Here is a 22525-nt window from a genome sequence, read left to right as displayed (position 1 = left end):
TTGATTCCTTCCTCCCCCACTACTCAGTAACCAAGTTATGGAAAATTTATCTCCTAATACTTTTTCAAATACTTTTTTTTTTTTTTTTTTTGGTACACGGGCCTCTCACTGTTGTGGCCTCTCCCGTTGCGGAGCACAGGCTCTGGACGCGCAGGCTCAGAGGCCATGGCTCACAGGCCTAGCCGCTCCGTGGCATGTGGGATCTTCCTGGACTGGGGCACGAACCCGTGTCCCCTGCATCAGCAGGCGGACTCTCAACCACTGTGCCACCAGGGAAGCCCTCAAATACTTTTTCAAACATTATGCCCTAGTTCAGAATCACAGCATTTCTCACTAGGATAACAGTCTTCTAAACGGTCTCCCTGTCTCTGGACTCAATCAAAACTGCATCTCCCATTTGTTGAGGGGTTATGAAACAGGCATTGCACTAAGTGCTTGATCACTTTATATTTTCCAATTCTCACAGCAACAATGCAAAGCAGGAATTATTGTCCTCATTTTCAAAGATGAGGGGTCCAAAGCTCTGAGAGAGGTTAAGTGACTTGCCCAAAGTCATGCAGCTGGAATTGTGAAGGAGAAATTCAAACTCAGATCTGTGTTTCCAGAAACTATATGTTCAGCTGCTTAAACCTTCAACTCAATCCTCAATGTGACCTTTCTAAAAGGTAAATGTAATCATGTTTTACCCCACATAAAATCCTGCAAACAAGACCACATCTCCAACCCTCATCCCAAGTCATTCTCACCTCCTCCTGCAACACTTAACTCTTAGCAATCAACCTCTCACTGTTACCTGTGAACACAGTTTTTCCACCAAGAATGCTTTTCTATGGACTTCCCTGGTGGTGCAGTGGTTAAGAATCCGCCTGCCAGTGTAGGGGACACAGGTTCAATCCCTGGTACAGGAAGATCCCACATATCACGGAGCAAGTAAGCCCGTGCGCCACAACTACTGAGCCCGCGTGCCTAGAGCCCGTGCTCCACAACAAGGGAAGCCACCGCAATGAGAAGCCCGGGCACTGCAAGAAGAGTAGCCCTCTCGCCACAACTAGAGAAAAGCCCACACGCAGCAACAAAGACCCAATGCAGCCAAAAAAAAAAAAAAAAGCTTTTTTCCTTTGGCAGGCTCCTTCCAATACAACCTTCAAGATTTACTCAGGCAATCCTTACTCTGGAAAGCCTTTGCCCTAACAAATAAATACCCAAATCCAGGTTAAGTGACTATTTGCTATGGTTATCAGCTAAGTTTCTTATCTCACTGCGTTATAACATTACTTTACTAGGCTATCAGTCCCTATGAGTAAATACTGCATTTTTAAGTCTCTCTATTCTTAGTAGAGTGAGCATGTAGTGAAGGAAGGACTCATGAATAATGAATTAATGAATGAATTCATCGGAAACAGTACTGCTTAAGAATTTGGCCCTAAAGTCAACTTGACGCACTTTCGAAATCTAACCTGCCACACAGTGTACCTGCCAATCCTGCAGCAGGCTTCTGAATCTTGTTTATTTTTTCATCTGTAAAATGAGAGATAACTGCACCTACCTCATAGTTTGGAGAGGAGTAAAAGAAATCACAGATTTAGCACAATCTCTGGCACAGTGAAAATACACATTAAACATTAGCAACTTTTTTTTCCACTTTAAAAGTTTATCCATGCTGACAAAACCACATCTCAAAAAATAGCTTTTCCTTGTGGCTTCCATCAGAGCTTAACATTTCGCCAAAAAGTCGTAGTCAAGATGTCTTACAAACAACCTCAACCACAGACAAGGATCTTTCACCTTCTGGTTACACCAGAGCTCAGCAGCTACCACCACACCCTAAATCACTAACTGGTGTCTGCTGTTTATTGCTTCTAACCCACCCCTCGATTTCCTCCCTCAAAGACCATGCCCCTAAGCAAGCAGACATCTACCCCACAGAAACCAGTCAGCAGCACCTTCTTCCAGAAACCACTTCTCCCCGCACCCAAGCTTGAGCGAATTAGAAGAGATCCATCATTTGGTACGAACCTAAATTTCTTTAGAGGATCACAATAAAACCCCTTCTATTTATTCCAAGACCTTGGCTTCCAAAGTATTAATTCCATACAGAGAATGAATTTCTCGCATTATGAATCCAAGAAAAAGGGTCCCCTGAAAGCCTTCCCCAATAAGTGTTCTTCAAGTCTACTACTCTCAAACAGTGACCAAAATACACCATTTCATCCTTCCCCCTTCCTGACAGAATCCAGGGTCTCATCCACGCTCTCTTAAAAACGAGATGGTCCGCACTTTCAGGGACCCGAATGCCTTCCTCCCACCCGTGTCACCTCCCTTCCCATCTCGGCGGCGCCCTCCCGCAGCACAGGCCCGGACTGGTCCCTCACCGCCAGCTCGCTCCACAGAGCCGCTACTCACCGCTTCTTGGGGATGGTGCCCGACTCCTGCGCGGCGGGAGTGGCACTGGGCGCCGCCGTGGCGGCCGCCGCCGCCGCCGCTCTCCGCGCTTTGCACTCATTGGTACTCAAGGCCTCCTGGGGCCGGCCCAGCAGATGGCCCGAAAGAACCCGCAGCCTCCGCCCGGCGCGGTCCCGCTCCCTGTCCGCTGCAGAACCGGAGCCCGCGCCCGCGCCCGTCCCGCCCGCCGCAGCCGCAGCCACCGCCTCCGCCATGGCTTCCGCCTTGTGGCGCCGCCCGGGACCGCTGGGCGCGGGTGAAAGGTCACTCAAAGCTGCGCCCGGCGCGACCATTCGCTGCGGCGCATCCCGGCAGCCACCGCGGCGACTGGGCGGCGGGTGCCATGCGCCTGGAACTTCCTAGTCTCAGCTCCCGCCCACCGCACCCGCCCGCCTCCTCGGTCACGCCCCAGACCGCCGACACCTGTCAAGCAGGTGAGTTCGAGCCGTCCTGGGGTTGGTTTGGCCCGGGATGGGCTAGACCGGGACCCAAACCGCAAGCGTCCCCGAGGTGTCCTAGTGCCCTGTGTGGCCTCCTTGAGTGTGGCCTGAGCCTCTGGAGTAGCTTTTGGGAGCAAACGCCTCGGAGCAGAAGACATGGGCGGTGCTGGCGACCTGACGAGCGAACCAACGCCATCCTTTCCTGCTGCTCCACCTCTGCTCCCCCTTCCTGCGGAGTCACTAAGCTAACTCAAAACTGATTCGTGCCTATAACCACTAGAGCAAATAGCTATCATTTTCTCGTCGCCTGCTTCGTGCCTGGCACTGTGCTTAATGCTAGATCTCAAGTAAGTAATCTCCATTTTACAGATGAAAAAACTGAGACTTCGAGACACTAAGTTGCCCGAGGGCGTGCACCTAGTAAATGCTAATGCTCAGTTGCAACCTAGGTTCTCTTTACGTGGTTACTGGGTGCTGCGCCCTTCCTTTCCCTAATGGCGCCAAAGTTTTGTGTTGCTAGAGATAGAATTACCCTACAGCTGCTCGTAAGACTTCTCATTTATCTACAAATTGACTTCGTTTCTGGAGAGTGGCACCTGGTGAAATTAGGGGCATATCAGTAGGACAGTGCTCCACAATCGTTTTCAGCCAGTTGATTAGATACACTTTTATAAGCCACTTTGCAGACCTCAGCCATCAGAAGTAGAGTTCCTTTTTGCATAATGTGCAAAAGTCTTGGGAATGGCAGGAGAAAGGGTTGCCATAAGCATTCTAAGCCCAGTGAAGTCACCTCCTTTCTGAATAGCCACCTTCTTGCTAACACAGTCTCTGTGAAAGAGTTAAGATATTCCAGGAGTTATATGACTGATAGAAAAGAACTATTTAATAGTTCTGAGACAATTTAGGCAGCAGTGAAGAGGACTTGGTTTGTATGCCTGATCATCTCCATATCTTAAGAGAGAGTTCAACGTTAAACATCCAGTCTAACTACAGAATCACTGAGCCCCACTCCTATTTAGCTGCTGCTTCAAACCATTGGCTGTTTCAGATAGACTAGGAGTGAAAAAAGGGGGCAGCAGTAGTAAATTGCTGAGTGCTCTAAGGAAAATCTCAAGTCTGAGAGTTCAGCAACTCTAGTCTTTGAGCTTCTCACACCCTATCTAGATGTTTCTAGAACAACGTTGAAACACCAGCTAGCACATTTGCTTGCAATCATGTAAAATTCATAGATTTCTAGCCAAAATGCTGTATAAGCAACAACTTCCTCAGAATCTTTTTGGAATAAGACATCTGTTAATTTTTGCTTGACTCCTAGAGAGCTCAGTCTAATACTATTGGCATGCCTTAAATGTAAATGTAGTTAACTGACTTCCACAGTCTTTTCTATATTGAGGTTGAACATGCTTCTTGCCAACTCTCAGGAGACAAAATTTATAAATTTTGCCAATAACAACAGAATAACAAAAAGCCTTTTCTCCTAGGTGATGGAAAACTTGATGTAAACCAAAATTACAGTTTTGGTGTAAACCATTATGGCTGTGGAAAAACTGCTGATTATATATATTTCAAATATGTGTAAGGTAATGAAACACATGTAGGCAGTAAAAACACTTGTTGAGAGCCTATTATGTAACTAACTCATGTGCTATGAGATGCAAAAGTATTTAAGCCTATGCTTCATCTACACGGTAGAATTAGCTAGTTAGGAGTTAGGATATATGTGAGGAACAAACTGTGTGATACTATCAGGTGGAATAAGTGTGATGTAGGTGACCGTGGTGAAGGATTTCCTAACCCCCTCCTTACAAGAGCAAAGCCCAAGCAGAGTGCCCTGATACTTGTTTCATGCTACCTGAGAGGAACAAATGTTTCACATGAAGCATGGTCCATTGAGATTCCCACCAAAGGCAAAACCTCAGTGATATCACATTCAGGAGGACCATCTCTGCAAACTTATTCCTTCTGAGTCCTGGAACACTTGGCCCTTAATAACCTAGATCCCCATGGAGAGGAGACCATAAGTACAGATTCAAAGTGTGAACCCATAACATGTGGAATTTAAATGGAGTGGCCTTTTTTTGCATTTACAACATCTCTTCTAATATAAGGCACACAAAAAAGTGAAATTAACTTCTGAAACATGCACCAAATTTCTTTATTGCACTGACTTTCATTACTTATCTTATTACTTTCATTACTTACAATTAATGGAGTTGTTTCCAGTTTGGCACTACTGTGGATAAGGTTACTATAAACATTCTTAAATATGTCTCTAGGTGGACATGTAGATGAATTTCTGTAACATACCCATCTAAGAGTGGAATTTCTAGGTCATAAAGTATGCATATATTTAATAGATAATGAAATGCCAAGCTTTTCCAAAGGAATTGTACAAAATCGATTCCAGCAGCATGGGAGAGTTCCCATATGACAGTTCTGACATGTTATTGTCAGTCTATTTAGTTTTAGCTATTACATACTATTATCTTGTTGTGGTTTTAATTTGTGTTTCCCTAATTACTAATGAGATCAAGTGCCTTTTTGTGTGTGTTTATTGGCCATTTGGATATCATCATTTGTGAATGTGTAATAAAGATAGATCTCCTGTATTACCTTCTAGAAGCCTTACAGTTTGTCCTTTCACATTTACACCTACAATTTACCTGGAATTGATTTTTATTTATGGTGTAGAGATCAGGTTTCTTTTTTTCTTTCCGATATGAGTATTCAGTTGTTTCAGCACCACTTGTTGAAAATATGTTGTTCTATAATACATTGCCACCTTTGTCATAAATCAAGTGTCCATATAGCATTAGTCTGTTTCTGAGCTCTGTATTCTATTCCATTGGTCTGTTTATCTACCTTATGCCAGTATCACACTGGCTTAGCTACTGTATATTCTTTTAGATCTTCTACATACAATTATATCATTTGTGAATAATAACAGTTGATTTCTTCCTTTCCATCCTTATACCTTGTACTTCTTTTTCTTGCTTTAGCCAGTTGGCTAGGACCTCCAGTACAGTGTTGAAGAGAAGTAGTAGTAGTGGCACCTTTATGTTGTTCCTGATTTCAAAGGGAAATCTCTCAACACTTCACCATTGTTTGAAGTGGGTTGCTGAGTTTTTGTTTTGTTTTGTTACTTAACAAACGTTTTCACAGGTTAAGGAATTCCCCTTCTAATCCTAGTTTGCTGAGAGTTTTTATCATGATTGGATGAGTTTTATCAGATGTTTTTTCTGCGCTGGTTGAGATGATCATAGGATTTTTCTCTTTTATTCTGTTAGTACGGTAAATTACATGGATTGGTTTTCCACTGTTCAGCCAACCTTGCAATGCTGGCATAAACCCAACCTGATCATGATATATTGGCCTTTTTATGTATTACTGAATATAAAGTAGTATTAAAATTTTGTTTAATATTTTGTGTCTATGTTTACAAGTAAGGTTGGTCTATTGTTTTCCTTCTTCTAATAGAAACATGTCAGGTTTTGCTGGCCTCATGAAACACGCTAGTGAGTACTTCTTTGTTTTCTAGGCTCAGGAAGAGTTTGTGTAAGATTGATCATTATTTCTTCCTTAAGTGTTTGCTAGAATTCACCAAAGAAACAATCTGAACCTAAAGTTTTCTTTATGGGAAGTTTTTTATTAAAAGATTAAGTAGTTTAATGCTATTCAGATTTTCTATTTCTGCTTGTTTCATTTTTTAACTGTGTTTTTCTAGCGCATTGTCTACTTCATTTACATTTTCAAATTTATTGACAAAGTTTTTTGTAGTATCTTCTATTATCATTTAATGTCTATAGGATCTTTGGTAATGTCCCACTTTTTTATTCCCAACATTGGTTATTTTGCTATCTCTATCTTTTTTTTTTAAATCAGTTTGCCAGGCATTTAGCAATTTTATTACTTTTTTAAAGGACCAACCTTTGACTTCGTTGAGCCTGTTATATGTATGCTTTATTTTTTATTAATTTCTGCTAATATTGCGTATCATTTCCTATCTTCCACTTTTTTTTCTAATTTTTTGAAATGAATGCTTAGCTCATTGTTTTCTCAGCCTTTTGTTGTGTTTCTTTTCTGATATATGTATTTACGACTATAAATTTCTCTAAAAGCAATTAACTTCAAGTTTCAATAACATTATTTTCATTATTATTCAGTTCCAAATAGTTTTCATTTGTATTTGAAAAGAATAATTTGTATTCTCTCTTGTTTAGGGTTGCAGTGTTCCCCAAATACAAATTTGACCTAATGACTGTATTGTTCAGGTCTTTTATATCCTGATATTTTATTTAATCATTTTATCAATTATTGAATTATTGAAGTATGTTAAGATCTCCCACTATCATTATGGATTTATATCTTTTTCCTTGTACAGCTAATCTTTGTTTTCTGTACTTTGAAGCTATATATCAGATATGTCAAAATTATTATATTTTCCTGATGAATTGAACATTTTATGATTATCAGATATCCCTCTCTTTTTTCTAATACTGATTTTTGTCTTAAAGTTTAGCTACACCAACTTGTATGTGTGTGTGCAGGGCAGTGGTGGTCTTATCCTATGACTTTTAATCTTTTTGTATTCATATATTTTAGATGTGTCTCTTGTAAACAGCATTTAGTTGTCTTCTTTTAGGAAGTATTAGCACAAAATCTTGGATCATTTAGCCTATTTAAATTTAATTCACTTACCAATATATTTGGTGTAATGGCTAAGAGCACTAGCCTCATTGCCAGACAGACTTGGGTTCGAATATTGGCTCCACCATTGATCAGATGTGTTGTCTTAAGCTTATCACATTAATGTCTTTGGGCTCAGCTCCTTGTCTGTAAAATTAGCGTAGTAATAGCTAATTCCCAGGGGTATTAAAGGATTAATGAGCAAAAATATAGTAAATTCTAACTGCTCTTATGGAAGTGGGAATGAGGCTGGTATAAGGATGACAGCCCTCTTGCATAAGATAATGCATGCTAGAGGGAAAAGAAGTAAGGTTGAACAAGAAATGTGAGACCAAATCTGGAGAGCATTGAAAACTTAGCAGAAGAGTAAACACTTGATCTGATGGAAGTTATTTCAAGTTCTTGAGCAGGGAATTATCATGACAATCCTGGAAAGACCACTACTTTGGAATTCATTCTCAAGTGGAAGTCAGCCTGTCAGGTATACCTGAGAAGCTGTCCACAGTTGTAAAAAGAAGCTCTACCAGCAAATGATGAAGACATAAAGAACTCCTACAGGGACTTCCCTGGTGACACAGTGGTTAAGAATACACCTGCCAATGCAGGGGACAGAGTTTCAATCCCTGGCCCAGGAAGATCCCATATGCCACGGAGCAACTAAACCTGTGCACCACAACTACTGAGCCTTTGCTCTAGGGCCCATGCTCCACTACAAGAGAAGCCAAGGCAATGAGAAGCCCGTGCACCACAACAAAGAGTAGCCCCCGCTCCCCGTAACTAGAGAGAGCTTGCACGCAGCAACGAAGACCCAATGCAGCCAGGAAAAAAAAAGAACTCCTACAAAAGAAGTTAGTAGTGTTTTTGAATGAACGGAAAGCATTGAACTGTGCTTAGCTGTCTGCTCCAGTAAAGGGCACTGAGTTAGCTCAAGAAATGAAGATGTCTAATATGAAAGTGGTTACAGGGGTTATACATTCTATTGCAATACCATTCTATTTCAGGGTGTCACAATCACCCTATGTAGGGTAAGGAGGAACTGCATTAATTAGCCAAATTGTTGGGCTGGAGTTGAAAGTACTTTATGTTCTTTTGCTGCTCTGCTACTAACTTGCTATGCAATCTAAAACTCTGTTTCTTCATTTCTTTGTACTTTAGGTAAGAATAATTTCTGGCCTGCCTACCTCTCAGATTTATTGCAAAATGATAAATGTGCAAGGACTATGGAAACCAAAGTCAAAAGTTACTTTAAAATAATTTTCTTTAGAACATATAAAAAAATCAAGATTTGCTATTTATCAATTAATACTCTAAACCAGTAAACTTTTAAACTTTTGCTTTTAGGTAAACTTAAACTCTTTTGTCTCTAGGACCTCTTTATAATCTTAAAAACTGAGAACCCCTAAAGAGCTTTCATTTATTTTTTCCCCCCATGCATCTTTTAAAATTTTAATTGGAGTATAATTGCTTTACAATGTTCTGTTAGTTTCTGCGATACAATGAAGGGAATCAGCTATATGTATACATATATCCCCTCCCTCTTGGACCTCCCTTCCACCCCCACCCCCATCCCACCCATGTAGGTCACCACAGAGCACTGAGCTGAGCTCTCTGCGCTATACAACAGGTTCCCACTAGCTATCTGTTTCACACATGGTAGTGTATATATATCAATCCTAATCTCCAAATTCGTCCCACCCTCCCCTTCCCCGCCACCCCCCCACCCCCGCCGTGTCCACATGTCAGTCCTCTACATCTGTGTCTCTATTCCTGCCCTGAAAATAGGTTCATCTGTACCATTTTTCTAGATTCCACATATATGCATTAATATACGATATTTTTCTCTTTCTGACTTACTTCACTCTCTGTGACAAACTCTAGGTCCAGCCACATCTCTATAACTGACTCAATTTCATTCCTTTTTATGCCTGAGTAATACTCCATTGTATATATGTACCACATCTTCTTTATCCATTCATCTGTCATTGGACATTTAGGTTGTTTCCACATCCTGGCTACTGTAAATAGTGCTGCAATGAACATTGGGGTACATGTGTCATTTTGAATTATGGTTTTCTCAGGGTATATGCCCAGTAGTGGGATTGCTGGGTCGTATGGTAGTTTAGTTTCTTAAGGAACCCCCATACTGTTCTCTATAGTGGCTGTATCAATTTACATTCCCACCAACAGTGCAAGAGGGTTCCCTTTTCTCCACACCCTCTCCAGCATTTATTGTTTGTAGATTTTTTGATGGTGGCCATTCTGACCAGTGTGAAGTGATACCTCACTGTAGTTTTGATTTGCATTTCTCTAATAATTAGTGATGTTGAGCATATTTTCATGTGCCTCCTGGCCATCTGTCTGTCTTCTTTGGAGAAATGTCTCTTTAGGTCTTCTGCCCATTTTTTGATTGGGTTGTTGTTTTGATATTGAGCTCCATGAGCTGTTTATATGTTTTGGAGATTAATCCTTTGTCCATTGCTTTGTTTGCAAATATTCTCTCTCATTCTGAGGGTTATCTTTTCATCTTGTTTATGGTTTCCTTTGCTGTGCAAAAACTTTTAAGTTTCATTAGGTCCCATTTGTTTATTTTTGTTTTTATTTTCATTACTCTAGGACGTTGGTCAAAAAAGATCTTGCTGTGGGCTTCCCTGGTGGCACAGAGTTGCGAGTTTGCCTGCTGATGCAGGGGACATGGGTTTGTGCCCCAGTCTGGGAATATCTCACATGCTGCAGAGCAGCTGGGCCCGTGAGCCATGGCCGCTGAGCCTGTGCATCAGGAGCCTGTGCTCTGCAATGGGAGAGTCCACAACAGTGAGAGGCCCACGTACCACAAAAAAAAAAAAAAAAAAAAAAAAAATCTTGCTGTGGTTTATCAAAGAGTGTTTTTCCTATGTTTTTCTCTAAGAGTTTTATAGTGTCTGGTCTTACATTTAGGTCTTTAATCCATTTTGAGTTTATTTTTGTGTACAGTGTTAGGGAGTGTTCTAATTTCATCCTTTTACATGTAGCTGTTCAGTTTTCCCAGCACCACTTTTTTTTTTTAACATCTGTATTGGAGTATAATTGCTTTACAATGGTGTGTTAAGTTTCTGCTTTATAACAAAGTGAATCAGCTATACGTATACATATATCCCCATATCTCCTCGCTCTTGTGACTCCCTCCCACCCTCCCTATTCCACCCCTCTAGGTGGTCACAAAGCACCGAGCTGATCTCCCTGTCAGCACCACTTATTGAAGAGGCTGTTCTTCCTCCATTGTTTATTCTTGCCCACTTTGTCATAGATTAGGTGACCATAGGTCCATGGGTTTACCTCTGGGCTTTCTATCCTATACTATTGATCTATATTTCTGTTTTTGTGCCAGTACCATACTGTCTTGATTATTGTAGCTTTGAAGTATAGTCTGAAGTTGGGGAGCCTGATCCCTCCAGCTCTGTTTTTTCTTTCTCAAGATTGTTTTGGCTATTCAGGGTCTTTTGTGTTTCCATAAAAATTGTAAAATTTCTTGTTCTAATTCTGTGAAAAATGCCATTGGTAATTTGATAGGAATTGCATTGAATCTGTAGATTACTTTGGGTAGTATAGTCATTTTCATAATATTGATTCTTCCAATCCAGGAACATGGTATACTTCTCCACCTGTTTGTGTCATCTTTGATTTCTTTCATCAGTGTTTTATAGTTTTCTGAGTACAGGTCTTTTGTCTCCTTAGGTAGGTTTATTCCTAGGTATTTTATTCTTTTTGTTGTGATGGTAAATGGGATTGTTTCCTTAACTTCTCTTTCTGATCTTTTGTTGTTAGTGTATAGGAATGCAAGAGATTTCTGTGCATTAATTTTGTATCCTGCAACTTTACCAGATTCATTGATTAGCTCTAGTAGTTTTCTGGTGGCATCTTTAGGATTTTTGATGTATATTGTCATGTCATCTGCAAACAGTGACAGATTTACTTCTTCTTTTCCAGTTTGGATTCCTTTTACTTCTTTTTCTTCTCTGATTGCATGGCTAGGACTTCCAAAACTATGTTAAAGGTGGCAAGAGTAGACATCTTTGTCTTATTCCTGTTCTTAGAGGAAATGCTTTCAGTTTTTCACCATTGAGAATGATGTTTGCTGTGAGTTTGTTGTATATGGCCTTTATTATATTGAGGTAGGTTCCTTCTCTGCCCACTTCCTGGATAGTTTTTATCATAAATGGGTGTTGAATTTTGTCAGAAGCATTTTCTACATCTATTAGGATTATCATATGGTTTTTATTTTTTAATTAGCTAATATTGTGTATCACATTGATTGATTTGCGTATGTTGAAGAATCCTTGCATCCCTGGGATAAATCCCACTTGATCATGGTATATGATCCTTTTAATGTGCTGTTGGATTCTGTTTGCTAGTATTTTGTTATCCTCATCAGTGATATTGGTCTATGATTTTCTTTTTTTGTGATATCTTTGTCTGATTTTGGTATCAGGGTGATGGTGGCCTCATAGAATTAGTTTGGGAGTATTCTTCCCTCTGCAATTTTTTGGAAGGGTTAAAAAGAATAGGTGTTAGCTCTTTTCAAAATGTTTGATAGAATTCACCTGTGAAACCATCTGGTCCTAGACTTTTTTTTTTTTCGAAGATTTTAAATTACAGTTTCAATTTCATTACTTGTGATTGGTCTGTTTATATTTTCTCATTCCTCCTGGTTCGGTCGCAGAAAGTTGTACCTTTCCAATTTGTCCATTTCTTCCAGGTTGTCCATTTTATTGGCATAAAGTTGCTTGTAGTAGTCTCTTATGATCCTTTGTATTTCTGCAGTGTCAGTAATAATTTCCCTTTTTTCATTTCTAATGTTACTGATTTGAGTCCTCTCTTTTCCTTGATGAGTCTGGCTAAAGGTTTATCAATTTTGTTTATCCTCTCAAAGAACCAACTTTTAGTTTTATTGGTCTTTGCTATTGTTTTCTTCCTTTCTATTTCATTTATTTGTGCTCTGATATTTACGATTTCTTTCCTTCTACTAACTTTGAGTTCTCTTTGTTCTTCTTTCTCTAGTTGCTTTAGCTGTAAGGTTAGATTGTTTGAGATTTTTCTTGTTTCTTGAGGTGAGATTGAATTGCTGTATACTTCCATCTTAGAACTACTTTTGCTGCATCTCATAGGTTTTGGGTTGTCATGTTTTTGTTGTCATTTGTTTCTATGTATTTTTAAAATTTCCTCTTTGATTTCTATAGTGATCTCTTGGTTATTAAGCAGTGCACTGTTCAGCCTCCATGTGTTTGTGTTTTTTACAGTTTTTTTCCTGTAATTGATTTCTAATCTCATAGCATTGTGATAGGAAAAGATGCTTGATATGATTTCAACTTTCTTAAATATTCCAAGGCTTGATTTGTGACTCAAGATGTTATCTATCCTGGAGAATGTTCCATGTGCACTTGAGAAGAAAATGTATTCTGCCACTTTTGGGTGGAATGTCCTGTAAATATCAATTAAATCTATCTGGTCTATTGTGTCATTTAAAGCTTGTGTTTCCTTATTTATTTTCTGTCTGGATGATCTGTCCATTGGTGTAAGTGAGGTGTTAAAGTCCTCCACTATTATTATGTTTAGGCGATTTCCCTTTTTATGGCTGTTAGCATTTGCCTTATGTATTGAGGTGCTCCTATGTTGGGTGCATAAATATATATAATTGTTATACCTTCTTCTTGGATTGTTCCCTTGATTATTATGTAGGTCCTTCCTTATCTCTTATAACAGTCTTTATTTTAAAGTCTATTTTGTCTGATATTAGTGTTGCTACTCCAGCTTTCTTTTTTTTTTTTTTTTTTTTTGCGGTATGTGGGCCTCTCACCGCTGTGGCCCCTCCCGCTGCAGAGCACAGGCTCCGGATGCACAGGCCCTGCGGCCATGGCTCACAGGCCCAGCCTCTCCGCAGCACGTGGGATCCTCCCAGACTGGGGCATGAACCCGTGCCCCCTGCATCGGCAGGCAGACTGTCAACCACTGCACCACCAGGGAAGCCCTCCAGCTTTCTTTTGATTTCCATTCACGTGGGATAGCTTCTTCCATCCCCTCACTTTCATTCTGTATGTGTCCCTAGGTCTGAAGTGGGTCTTTTGTAGACAGCATATATACAGGTCTTGTTTTTGTATGCATTCAGCCAGTCTGTGTCTTTTGGTTGGAGCATTTAATCCATTTACATTCAAGGTATTTATCAATATGTATGTTCCTATTACCATTTTCTTAATTGTTTTTGGTTTGTTTTTGTGGATCTTTTTCTTTTCTTGTGTTTCCCACCTAGAGAAATTCCTTTAGCATTTGTTGTAAAGCTCTTTTGGTGGTGCTGAATTCTCTTAGTTCTTTCTTGTCTGTAAAGCTTTTGATTTCTCTGTCAAATTTGAATGAGATCTTTGCTGGGTAGAGTAATCTTGGTTGTAAGATTTTCCCTTTCCTCTCTTTAAGTTTATTCTACCACTCCCTCCTGCGCTGCAGAGTTTCTGCTGAAAAATCAGCTGATAACCGTATGGGGATTCCCTTGTATGTTATTTGTTGCTTTTCCCTTGCTGCTTTTAATTTTTTTTTCTTTGAATTTAATTTTTGATAGTTTGATTAATATGTATCTTGGTGTGTTTATCCTGTATGGGACTCTCTGCACTTCCTGGACTTGAGTGGCTATTTCCTTTCCCATGTTAAGGAAGTTTTCAAGTATAATCTCTTCAAATATTTTCTCAGACTCTTTCTTTTTCTCTTCTTCTTCTGGGACCCCTATAATTCAAATGTTGGTGTGTTTGATGTTGTCCCAGAGGTCTCTGAGACTGTCCTCAATTCTTTTCACTCTTTTTTCTTTATTCTGCTCCTCAGCAGTTATTTCCACCATTCTATCTTCTGGCTCACTTATTCATTCTTCTGCCTCAGTTATTCTGCTATAGACTCCTTTTATTGTATTTTTCATTTCAGTTATTGTGTTGTTCACCGCTGCTTGTTTGTTCTTTAGTTCTTCTAGGTCTCTGTTAAACATTTCTTGTGTTTTCTCGATGCACACCTCCATCCTATTTCTGAGATTTTGGATCATCTTTACTATCATTACTCTGAATTCTGTTTCAGGTAGGTTGCCTATTTCCTCTTCGTTTATTTGGTCTTGTAAGTTTTTACCTTGCTCCTTTGTCTGTAACATATTTTTTTGTTGTCTCATTTTTTTTGATGGGTGTGTCTGTGTTCCTGTCTTACTGGTTGTTTGGCCTGAGGCTTCCAACACTGGAGTTTGGAGGCAGCTGGGTAGAGCCCAGTCTTGGCGCTGAGATGAGGACCTCTGGGAGACCTCACTCCGATTAATATTCCCTGTGGTCTGAGGTTCTCTGTTAGTCCAGTGGTTCTGACTCGGTGCTTCCACCACAGGAGCTCAGGCCCGACCCTCAGCCTGTGAACCAAGTACCCACAAGCTGCACAGCATGGCAAAAAAACAAACAAACAAAAAAAAGAGCAGAACAATAACAAAGAATACAAAATAAAATAAAATTAGAAAAATAAAAAATGTATTAGTAAAAATATAAACGAAACAACAGCAAGGTAATACAGAACCACAATAGCAAAAATAAATAAATAAAGGCCTTGACTGCAGTGGCAGAGCTTAGGTAGGAACAGGGCTTAGGCAGGGTGGGGTTTAGGCAGGGGCGGGGCCTAGGCTCAGGACCTGTGTAGCTGGAAAAGGCCCTGTGGGGTGTGGGGCACAGCCAGAGGGGACCTCAGGGTGTGGAGGTTTAGGCCTGGAACCCCAGTAGGCTTGCTGGGACCCAAGTGGGCGGGGGAAATGCTGGCCACGTTCCCTTCTCATCCTCCAGTCCTCTGAGGGCCTCTCCCCATCCCCACTGATCCCCTCACTGTGGGTGGGCCCCTCCCAAGTGTGGGAACCCCTCCCCTCCCCCAGCTGCCCCTCAAAGACACCGGTCCTGCCCCACCTCCACTTCTCCTCCCCCCTTGATACCCCCCACGTCCTACTCAGTCACTCGGGGGTTCCTCCCATCCCCTTAGGTGTCTGAGGTCCCCCACCAGTGCCTGGAAGTGCCCTAGTTGTGAGGAGATGTGAACTCCCTGTCCTCCTACTCTGCCATCTTGACTCCACCCCAGAGCTTTTGTTTATATTTATATCTACCTACCTGCCTATGTATACCATATTAGAAATTAAAATTTAAAAATATTTAAGGTATTTCTTTATCAGTTTATTTTAAAATAATAATGAGAAACCTATACATATTTACATAAATAAATTTTTTTACTACAAATGACTATGTTTTCCAGGGGAGGGAAGAAAACACGAGAAAAACTGCATTCATTTACATTTTTGCAAAGTCTTTAATGTCTTGCTTAATAAAAGACAGTTGGATTCTCCTATCTGCTTCTGAGTTCAATCTGTTGAGATACCACATGCCATGTAACTACTGAAAAATGAAAAACTCTGTTACACTCATGAGAGAATCAGAGTGAAAAAGACAAATAATGTCTAAGTCTTATTATGAAAATAGTTTTGACCTTGCTGACCCCCGAAAGGGTTTGGAGGACCTGACAAAGGTTTCCATACTACAACTTGAGAACTGCTACTCTGAAGTATTTCTGTAGAAGTCTGCTAAAACGTTTGCTGGGTAAGCTCTAGACAACTGAATGCTAAAAGTAGTTAATGCTCTTGCCACAAAGTAGTATGAAATGCCACTATTGCTAAAACAAAGTTGTCAAAAACATTTAAGGTGTAATTTCATATTTTGATACATTCTATATGAAATACATATTTTTAAATTTAAAAATCAAATTTCCAAATCCAATTCATATATGAACAGAAACAATTCTTATAAATGGGGTAGCTGAATTTAGTGTGACTTTTGTGCCATAACATGATTTAAGCTATTTCGTAAAATCAGGCTCACTCCAGTGTTAGTCTTACAGTGTTTTGTTTTGTTTTGTTTTTTGTTTTTTTTTGTGTGTGTGTGTGGTATGCGGGCCTCACTGTTGTGGCCTCTCCCGTTGCGGAGCACAGGCTCCGGACGCGCAGGCTCAGCGGCCATGGCTCACGGGCCCAGCCGCTCCGCGGCATGTGGGATCTTCCCAGACCGGGGCACGAACCCATGTCCCCTGCATCGGCAGGCGGATTCTCAACCACTGCGCCACCAGGGAAGCCCTGTTTTTTGTTTTTTGCGGTACACAGGCCTCTCACTATTGTGGCCTCTCCCATTGCGGAGCACAGGCTCCGGATGTGCAGGCTCAGCGGCCATGGCTCACGGGCCCAGCCGCTCCGCGGCATGTGGGATCTTCCCGGACCCGGGCACAAACCCGTGTCCCCTGCATCAGCAGGCAGACCCTCAACCTCTGTGCCACCAGGGAAGCCCAACAATGTTATTTTTATCACTGCATTTAGATTAGTGGTAAATAGTTAGAAGGATGTCCTGGGCCAGTTGTTCCCAAGGTCATTTTTTTAATGCTTTGGAGATGGGAGTTTGGAAATTATTCACTCACAAATCCTAGCATTTGGACTTTTCATACGTCTAGGTTCCTTAACCCCAGTCGTCAGTCCCTTTATGTGTGTGGCCAGCATCAGTGGAGCTCCTAGCAGCAAGTGATATTCTCAGAGGCAAGTCTCTTCTGTGCTAGTGCAGGACAACTCCCAGCAGAATTGTTTTGTTCCCATTGATCAGAAGTATGCTTTGGGGGTAAGAAGAGGAAGTATATTTGAGTGCAGTAGGACTCCTCCAGAGCACCAGAGAGAGCCAGGTTTGAGGATATTGTGGCATAAGTCAGGGATCTCTAGGGGCCTATACCAAATGCTAAATCTGGCTAAATCTGCTTCAGGACGGTAGACTCTTTTAGAAATCCCTACTCCATATTCAGGAAAACTTACTAAGGAAGTAATTTACCTGCTTAACCCTACCAAGTGACCCTCAGCATTATCTCTACTCTACATTTCCCATTATTTTCTTTGAAATAAGAAACTGACTTCTGAAAGGGGACCCCACTAATTTGGGTTAGAAGGTTATAGTGTAAGAAGCTACTGTGAGTATATTTGGGGTATATACACACCTCTAATGGTCATCCCATCCTTATGCTTTTACAGAAAGTGAAGTTTTCTCTCTAGTCTAACTGAACCATGGCACTACCTCCCACTACTCCAACAATCACATCTCCTTGAAGTCTGAGGAGGTATATAAGCTACTTTGAATTAGGTGTGGGGTTTTGGTTTTTTGTTTTCGTTTTTGTTTTGTTTTCTTTTTTTTTTTTTGGCTGCACCATGTGGCATGCAGGATCTTAGTTCCCAGACCAGGGATTGAACCCGGGATCCCCTGCAGTGGAAGCACAGAGTCTTAACCACTGGGCCACCAGGGAAGTCCCTGAATTAGGTGTTTAGCATGACCTATTAAGCACTCATGCAGTGTTTCCACTGTAGCCCTACAGCTACCATTTAGAGTAGCAATATCTGGTTTTGCAATCTACTTATTTATTTATTTTTTTTTTAGTTAAACAGTATTTGTATAGTTTATACACATGACAACAACAATGCAAAAGACAGAGGGATAAATGGAATCAAAGTATTGCGAAATACTGTTTTTATTGGAAAAATGATAAATGTGATACACTTGATTATTTTGTTTTTTGCAATCTACTTTTTAAAATGTTGACATCTTAAATGACTATTTTTCAAGCAAGATATATGGTAGCTTCTTCATGCTCTTCTTACCTTTTTTTCCTTATTTTTTAACACCCCCTCCCCTTCCTATTTTTTCTTTCTTTTAAACCTATCTATTTCTCTTCTGTTTTTTTCCAGTTGGGTCAATATAGTGCAAGACTAGAGAAAGGTGAGAAAAGTAAGTATTCAGGGTCAGTAAAATGAGCAATAAAATCGATCCATGAGCCAAGAGACAAAATCATAGGAAGACACCCAAGGCTAATGCCAAGAGGTCCCCCTAGGAGACGACAAAACAGGAAACATACCTCAAAGTAGGGCCCCTGCATAGAACCACTGATAGCCAGATCACAAAGCAGGAGTGTGAAGATGGTCATTAGGAAGCTGACTAATTCTGCTAAAGGGGGTCCTTTTTTAAATATGCTCTTCAAGGACGTTGTCTGACCCTCTGAATATAGACCTCAGAATAGATCCTTGATCCAGCTTACTTTAAGCTTGTATGCAAGATAATGTGTTTGAAGTATTAGATAATTTTTCATTTATGTTTTGAAGGTATTCAAATATCAGATACTATCAGCACATTCATTGCTTGTTTCTTGGAAAAAAATGCCAAAGCTATTGGATCAAAAGTATTGATAATATTCTGATTTGCTTGTATGTGGTAGAAGGAGGACAGAGTTGAAATTCATATAACTGTAATTTTAATTATAGTCCGTTCTAACACTATTTTTGTGATGAGCCATATGATCCATAAGCAGCTTTTAAACCCATCCATTTAATCACAGTTCAGGTTAGAAGCAGAGGTTGTCTGTGTAGCGTAGGGTCATAGGATGAGCCTCCAAAGAGCAGGCAGGAGGCTGGTAGAGGGTTGAACAACAAGAAGCCTCCTACAGGAAAGCAGCGCACCTGCTGGAAAAACATGACACCAGATGCAATAATAATCATGAAGAGATCTAGGCCCTACTGCAGCCAGGGGTTCTACAAAAGGATGGGGAAGATATTTGAATGAGCCACTTTTCATGCTCGTTCTGGGCGTTACTTATAAAGCACTAAGGGTCAAGAAAATCAGCCTTCAGTGGCTATGCACCAACCTGCCCTTTTGTGCCTTAGCTACAAGTACATTTGCAGTCGTGGGAAGCACCATCCCAAGTTCTAACTACAATTTTCTAAGAATCCATCACTGAGAGAGCTTGTTTATTATAACTAATCTACAGATCTTCCAGCTCTCCAGCAGATCTTAAAATGTCAAAGAAAAAATTGCAGAAACTCAGAATTCAGTATATGAATACATAAAATCACCACAAAAATGTGTGAAAATTCAGTTTTACCTTAGAAGAAATCATGCACTAGAGGATGATGACCAGTTATGCAACTTGCCTAGAATAAAAACATATTTCTGCTAAATAACATTTTCCTTAGAACCAATCCATGAGAGCAACAGCTAAACTTCTGCTTCGCAGATTTGAAATAAGATTATTAAAATTACCTTGTCTTCTGGAGGAATATGATGTTTTGGATTTGCATCCGAATAATCCAATGCAGGTGGCAAGCAGGGGAAGCAGTAAGAGGTCTGTAGAACAGATCAAATAAAATTGGCCATGTTAAAGGCTACACAGGGATTCATATACTCTCTGCTTTTGTATATGTTTCAAACTGTCCATGATAAAAACTTTAAGAATTATATTGAAAATTTTTAACTTTATCTTTTTTATTACTCTTTCAAAAACAATGCTGATTGCAAGACATCTAGATGGGATAGTAAAGTGTAAAGAAGGAGAAAAAAAATTTAGCATGCATGACCTTTCCCAACATTCAGAAATCAAATATGATAATAATATCATTCCATAAATGTAAGCTGATCACTGATCCTAGTAGCCTCAACTAGTCCTTAACTTTAATGCTGTGATTTTTCCAGTATTGACTGAAATTGATATTTCCCACATTTCTGAAAGTGAGAGATGATAAAAGCAGCTGTAAAATACATTGTGCTACTTAACCACACAGCAGTTGTGATAATTACAAGGTCAGGACCACTGGTGAACCAATGTGAGTGAACAAATATCTTAGAGTAATGTGTTTATCCTCCACGATTTGAAGGAACTCTATCAGGGAACCAAGATATCATCAGGTCAATTACTGTCTGCAATAGCTTTGCAAAGTACCTTGAAAAAAGCACTGGTGAGCAGTTAACTGCCACCTGCAGAAACAGCAAGAGAGGTTATTTCTTCAACCTATCATAAAACCAGTATTTCATATTCCAATAGTTATATACTGGTTATCTCTTGCTGGCTAACAAACCATGCCAAAAGTTAGCAGCTTAAAACAATAAACATTTATCATCTCACACCTTTTCTGAGGGTGAAGAATCCAGGAGTGGCTTACATAGGTGGCTCTAGCTTAGGATCTTGTAACAAGTTTCGATCAAGTTGTTGGCCAGAGCCGCAGTCATCGTAAGGTTTAACTAGAGCTTCAGAGCCACTTCCAAGTTTACTCACAAGATTAACCAGCCTCAGTTCCTCACCACAAGGGTCTCTCCATAGGCTGCCTGAGTGTCCTCATGACATGGCAGCTGGTTTCCCAGAGAGTAAGTTATCAGAGAAAGTAAGAAAGAGAAAGAGAAAGAAAAGAGCACCAAGTAAGAGTGCCCAAGATAGAAGCCACAGTCTTCTATAATCTAGTCCTAGAAGTAACACAGCATCATTTCTGCCTTATTCTGTTGGTCATACAGACCAACCCTAGTACATCGTGGGAGGGGAAACACAGGATGTGAGTACCAGGAGGCAGGAGTCGTTGCGGACCATTTTGGAGGTTGGCTACTACATGGACGATAGAAGAAGAGAAATAACCCTTAAATATTAGAGGTAAGATATATAAAAATGGATTTGCAGGGGTTGTCTTTAAGTGAAGTATAGTTGGGCCCTAATCCATCTGGGATGGTTATATTACTGAAGTAAAGAGGGAGCCAAACAATAACTTCCAGTATTTAAAACTTTCAAAATACCTTAAGGCTGTAAATCTCCATGTACAGAAGCAGAGTACCCTATCAAACGATCTAGAGGAGTGCTAATTTTATCTTCCTTCAGAGCTGAAGAGAATAGCAGTGGCAATTTCTGCTGAAGTCTGTTTTATCCCCACTTTTCCCAAATGCGGTAATGCATATGCCTCTGCCACAGTTCAGTCCCTAGTTTCTGGTTGCCTTCCTGACAGACTTCAGTCTGACTTGGTATAAGTGTTCTAGCCTGGCTGCTTGTTGATTCTTAGTCTTAAACATCCCAACCAAAGAATCATGTTAGAAGAGAAAGAAAACGCAGCATATGGTTTTTGCCTTTAACTTAAAATCTCAACAAAAGAAGAAAATAATCACTATACCCACAACTAGAGTCCTTGAAAAAAACATGAGAAACTTTATAAACAGATAGTCCCTAGCTATCCTTAGGCCTCAGTTTATGTATACCAAATTAAAAGTTACACTTCAGTCTCTTTCTCTGTATTCCTCTCTAAATCCACACCTATGTATTGATTTCTAGCACCAGTAGTTTTTAAAAATAGTAATTTCAGGGTTTCCTACCGTACTTTCAGAATGCAAATCATCATTGCGGATAACTTGACCCAATAACTCAATAATTGATATGGGTAAACAATTGAAGTAGTAAATTCCACAGTCCATCCAGAGAATCATATTTTTTCAACTGTGATATTGAGCAGATTTTAATAAGGCATGTGATCTGTTGGCAAGCAGATATCTTCTCATCAAAAATAGAGACTAGCAACATACTCCAAAGTAGCTCTATACTTGGTAAACTGTGGAAACTAAAGAGTGTCACATAGATATAGTAGAAGGGAAAGGGAAAGATGAGTGATATCTTTTCACTTTCATAATAGCTATCATGGAAGAAATAGGCTTTATCATAATTTTACTCTTTGGTAAAAATGAGATTTAATCATTTTTACAATTAGTTTAATAATAAATTAACTCTCTTCAATGAAAAGAGTTTGATGCAATGACCATCCATTCTGAGTCTGATAGTCACTATTAATCATTATCTCCTTCCAACCCAACAGTACTCTCAATACCCTGCAGTTTTGAGGTGCAGATTGCTTTTTGAGCCCTCTCTTGATGTTATCAAAACATGTCGAATTATACTGTCAGGTATTTTCTACTTGTCAAGATAATTCATTGCTTCCTCTTCAAAGGAGATTTTTTTGGGTTCCACTCTAAAGCATAAAGCATCTATACTACATCCCCTCCCCCACCAAAATTAAAATAAAATATTTTATTCTTTAACAGAGAATAAAATAGTTTAGGATGAAGAGG

The 22525-nt window shown here is 40.1% G+C and overlaps 1 protein-coding gene and 1 long non-coding RNA gene across 8 annotated transcripts in view; one reads left to right on the top strand and one right to left on the bottom strand.

Annotated features, from left to right (window-relative positions):
* Positions 1-2763, bottom strand: part of AGPS (alkylglycerone phosphate synthase) — a 148559-nt gene extending 145796 nt beyond the window's left edge. For 2 of the 3 annotated variants that reach the window (XM_067026340.1, XM_067026339.1), the window contains exon 1: positions 2404-2680. In XM_067026340.1, coding sequence (XP_066882441.1) covers positions 2404-2657 — 254 coding nt within the window. In that variant the 5' untranslated portion in view covers positions 2658-2680. Of the gene's footprint in view, positions 1-2403 lie in introns of all 3 variants that reach the window. The other variant, XM_059055146.2, reaches the window with a different exon arrangement.
* LOC136793605 (uncharacterized) overlaps positions 2741-22525 on the top strand; it is a 93498-nt gene continuing 73713 nt past the window's right edge. For 2 of the 5 annotated variants that reach the window (XR_010839146.1, XR_010839147.1), the window contains exon 1: positions 2741-2876. This is a non-coding gene — a long non-coding RNA (uncharacterized lncRNA). Of the gene's footprint in view, positions 3230-22525 lie in introns of all 5 variants that reach the window. The other 3 variants (XR_010839145.1, XR_010839143.1, XR_010839144.1) reach the window with 3 other exon arrangements.

The sequence above is a fragment of the Kogia breviceps genome, chromosome 2 (assembly GCF_026419965.1).
Source record: "Kogia breviceps isolate mKogBre1 chromosome 2, mKogBre1 haplotype 1, whole genome shotgun sequence".
NCBI lineage: Eukaryota > Metazoa > Chordata > Mammalia > Artiodactyla > Physeteridae > Kogia > Kogia breviceps.
This window is presented reverse-complemented; position numbering and strand designations above follow the sequence as displayed.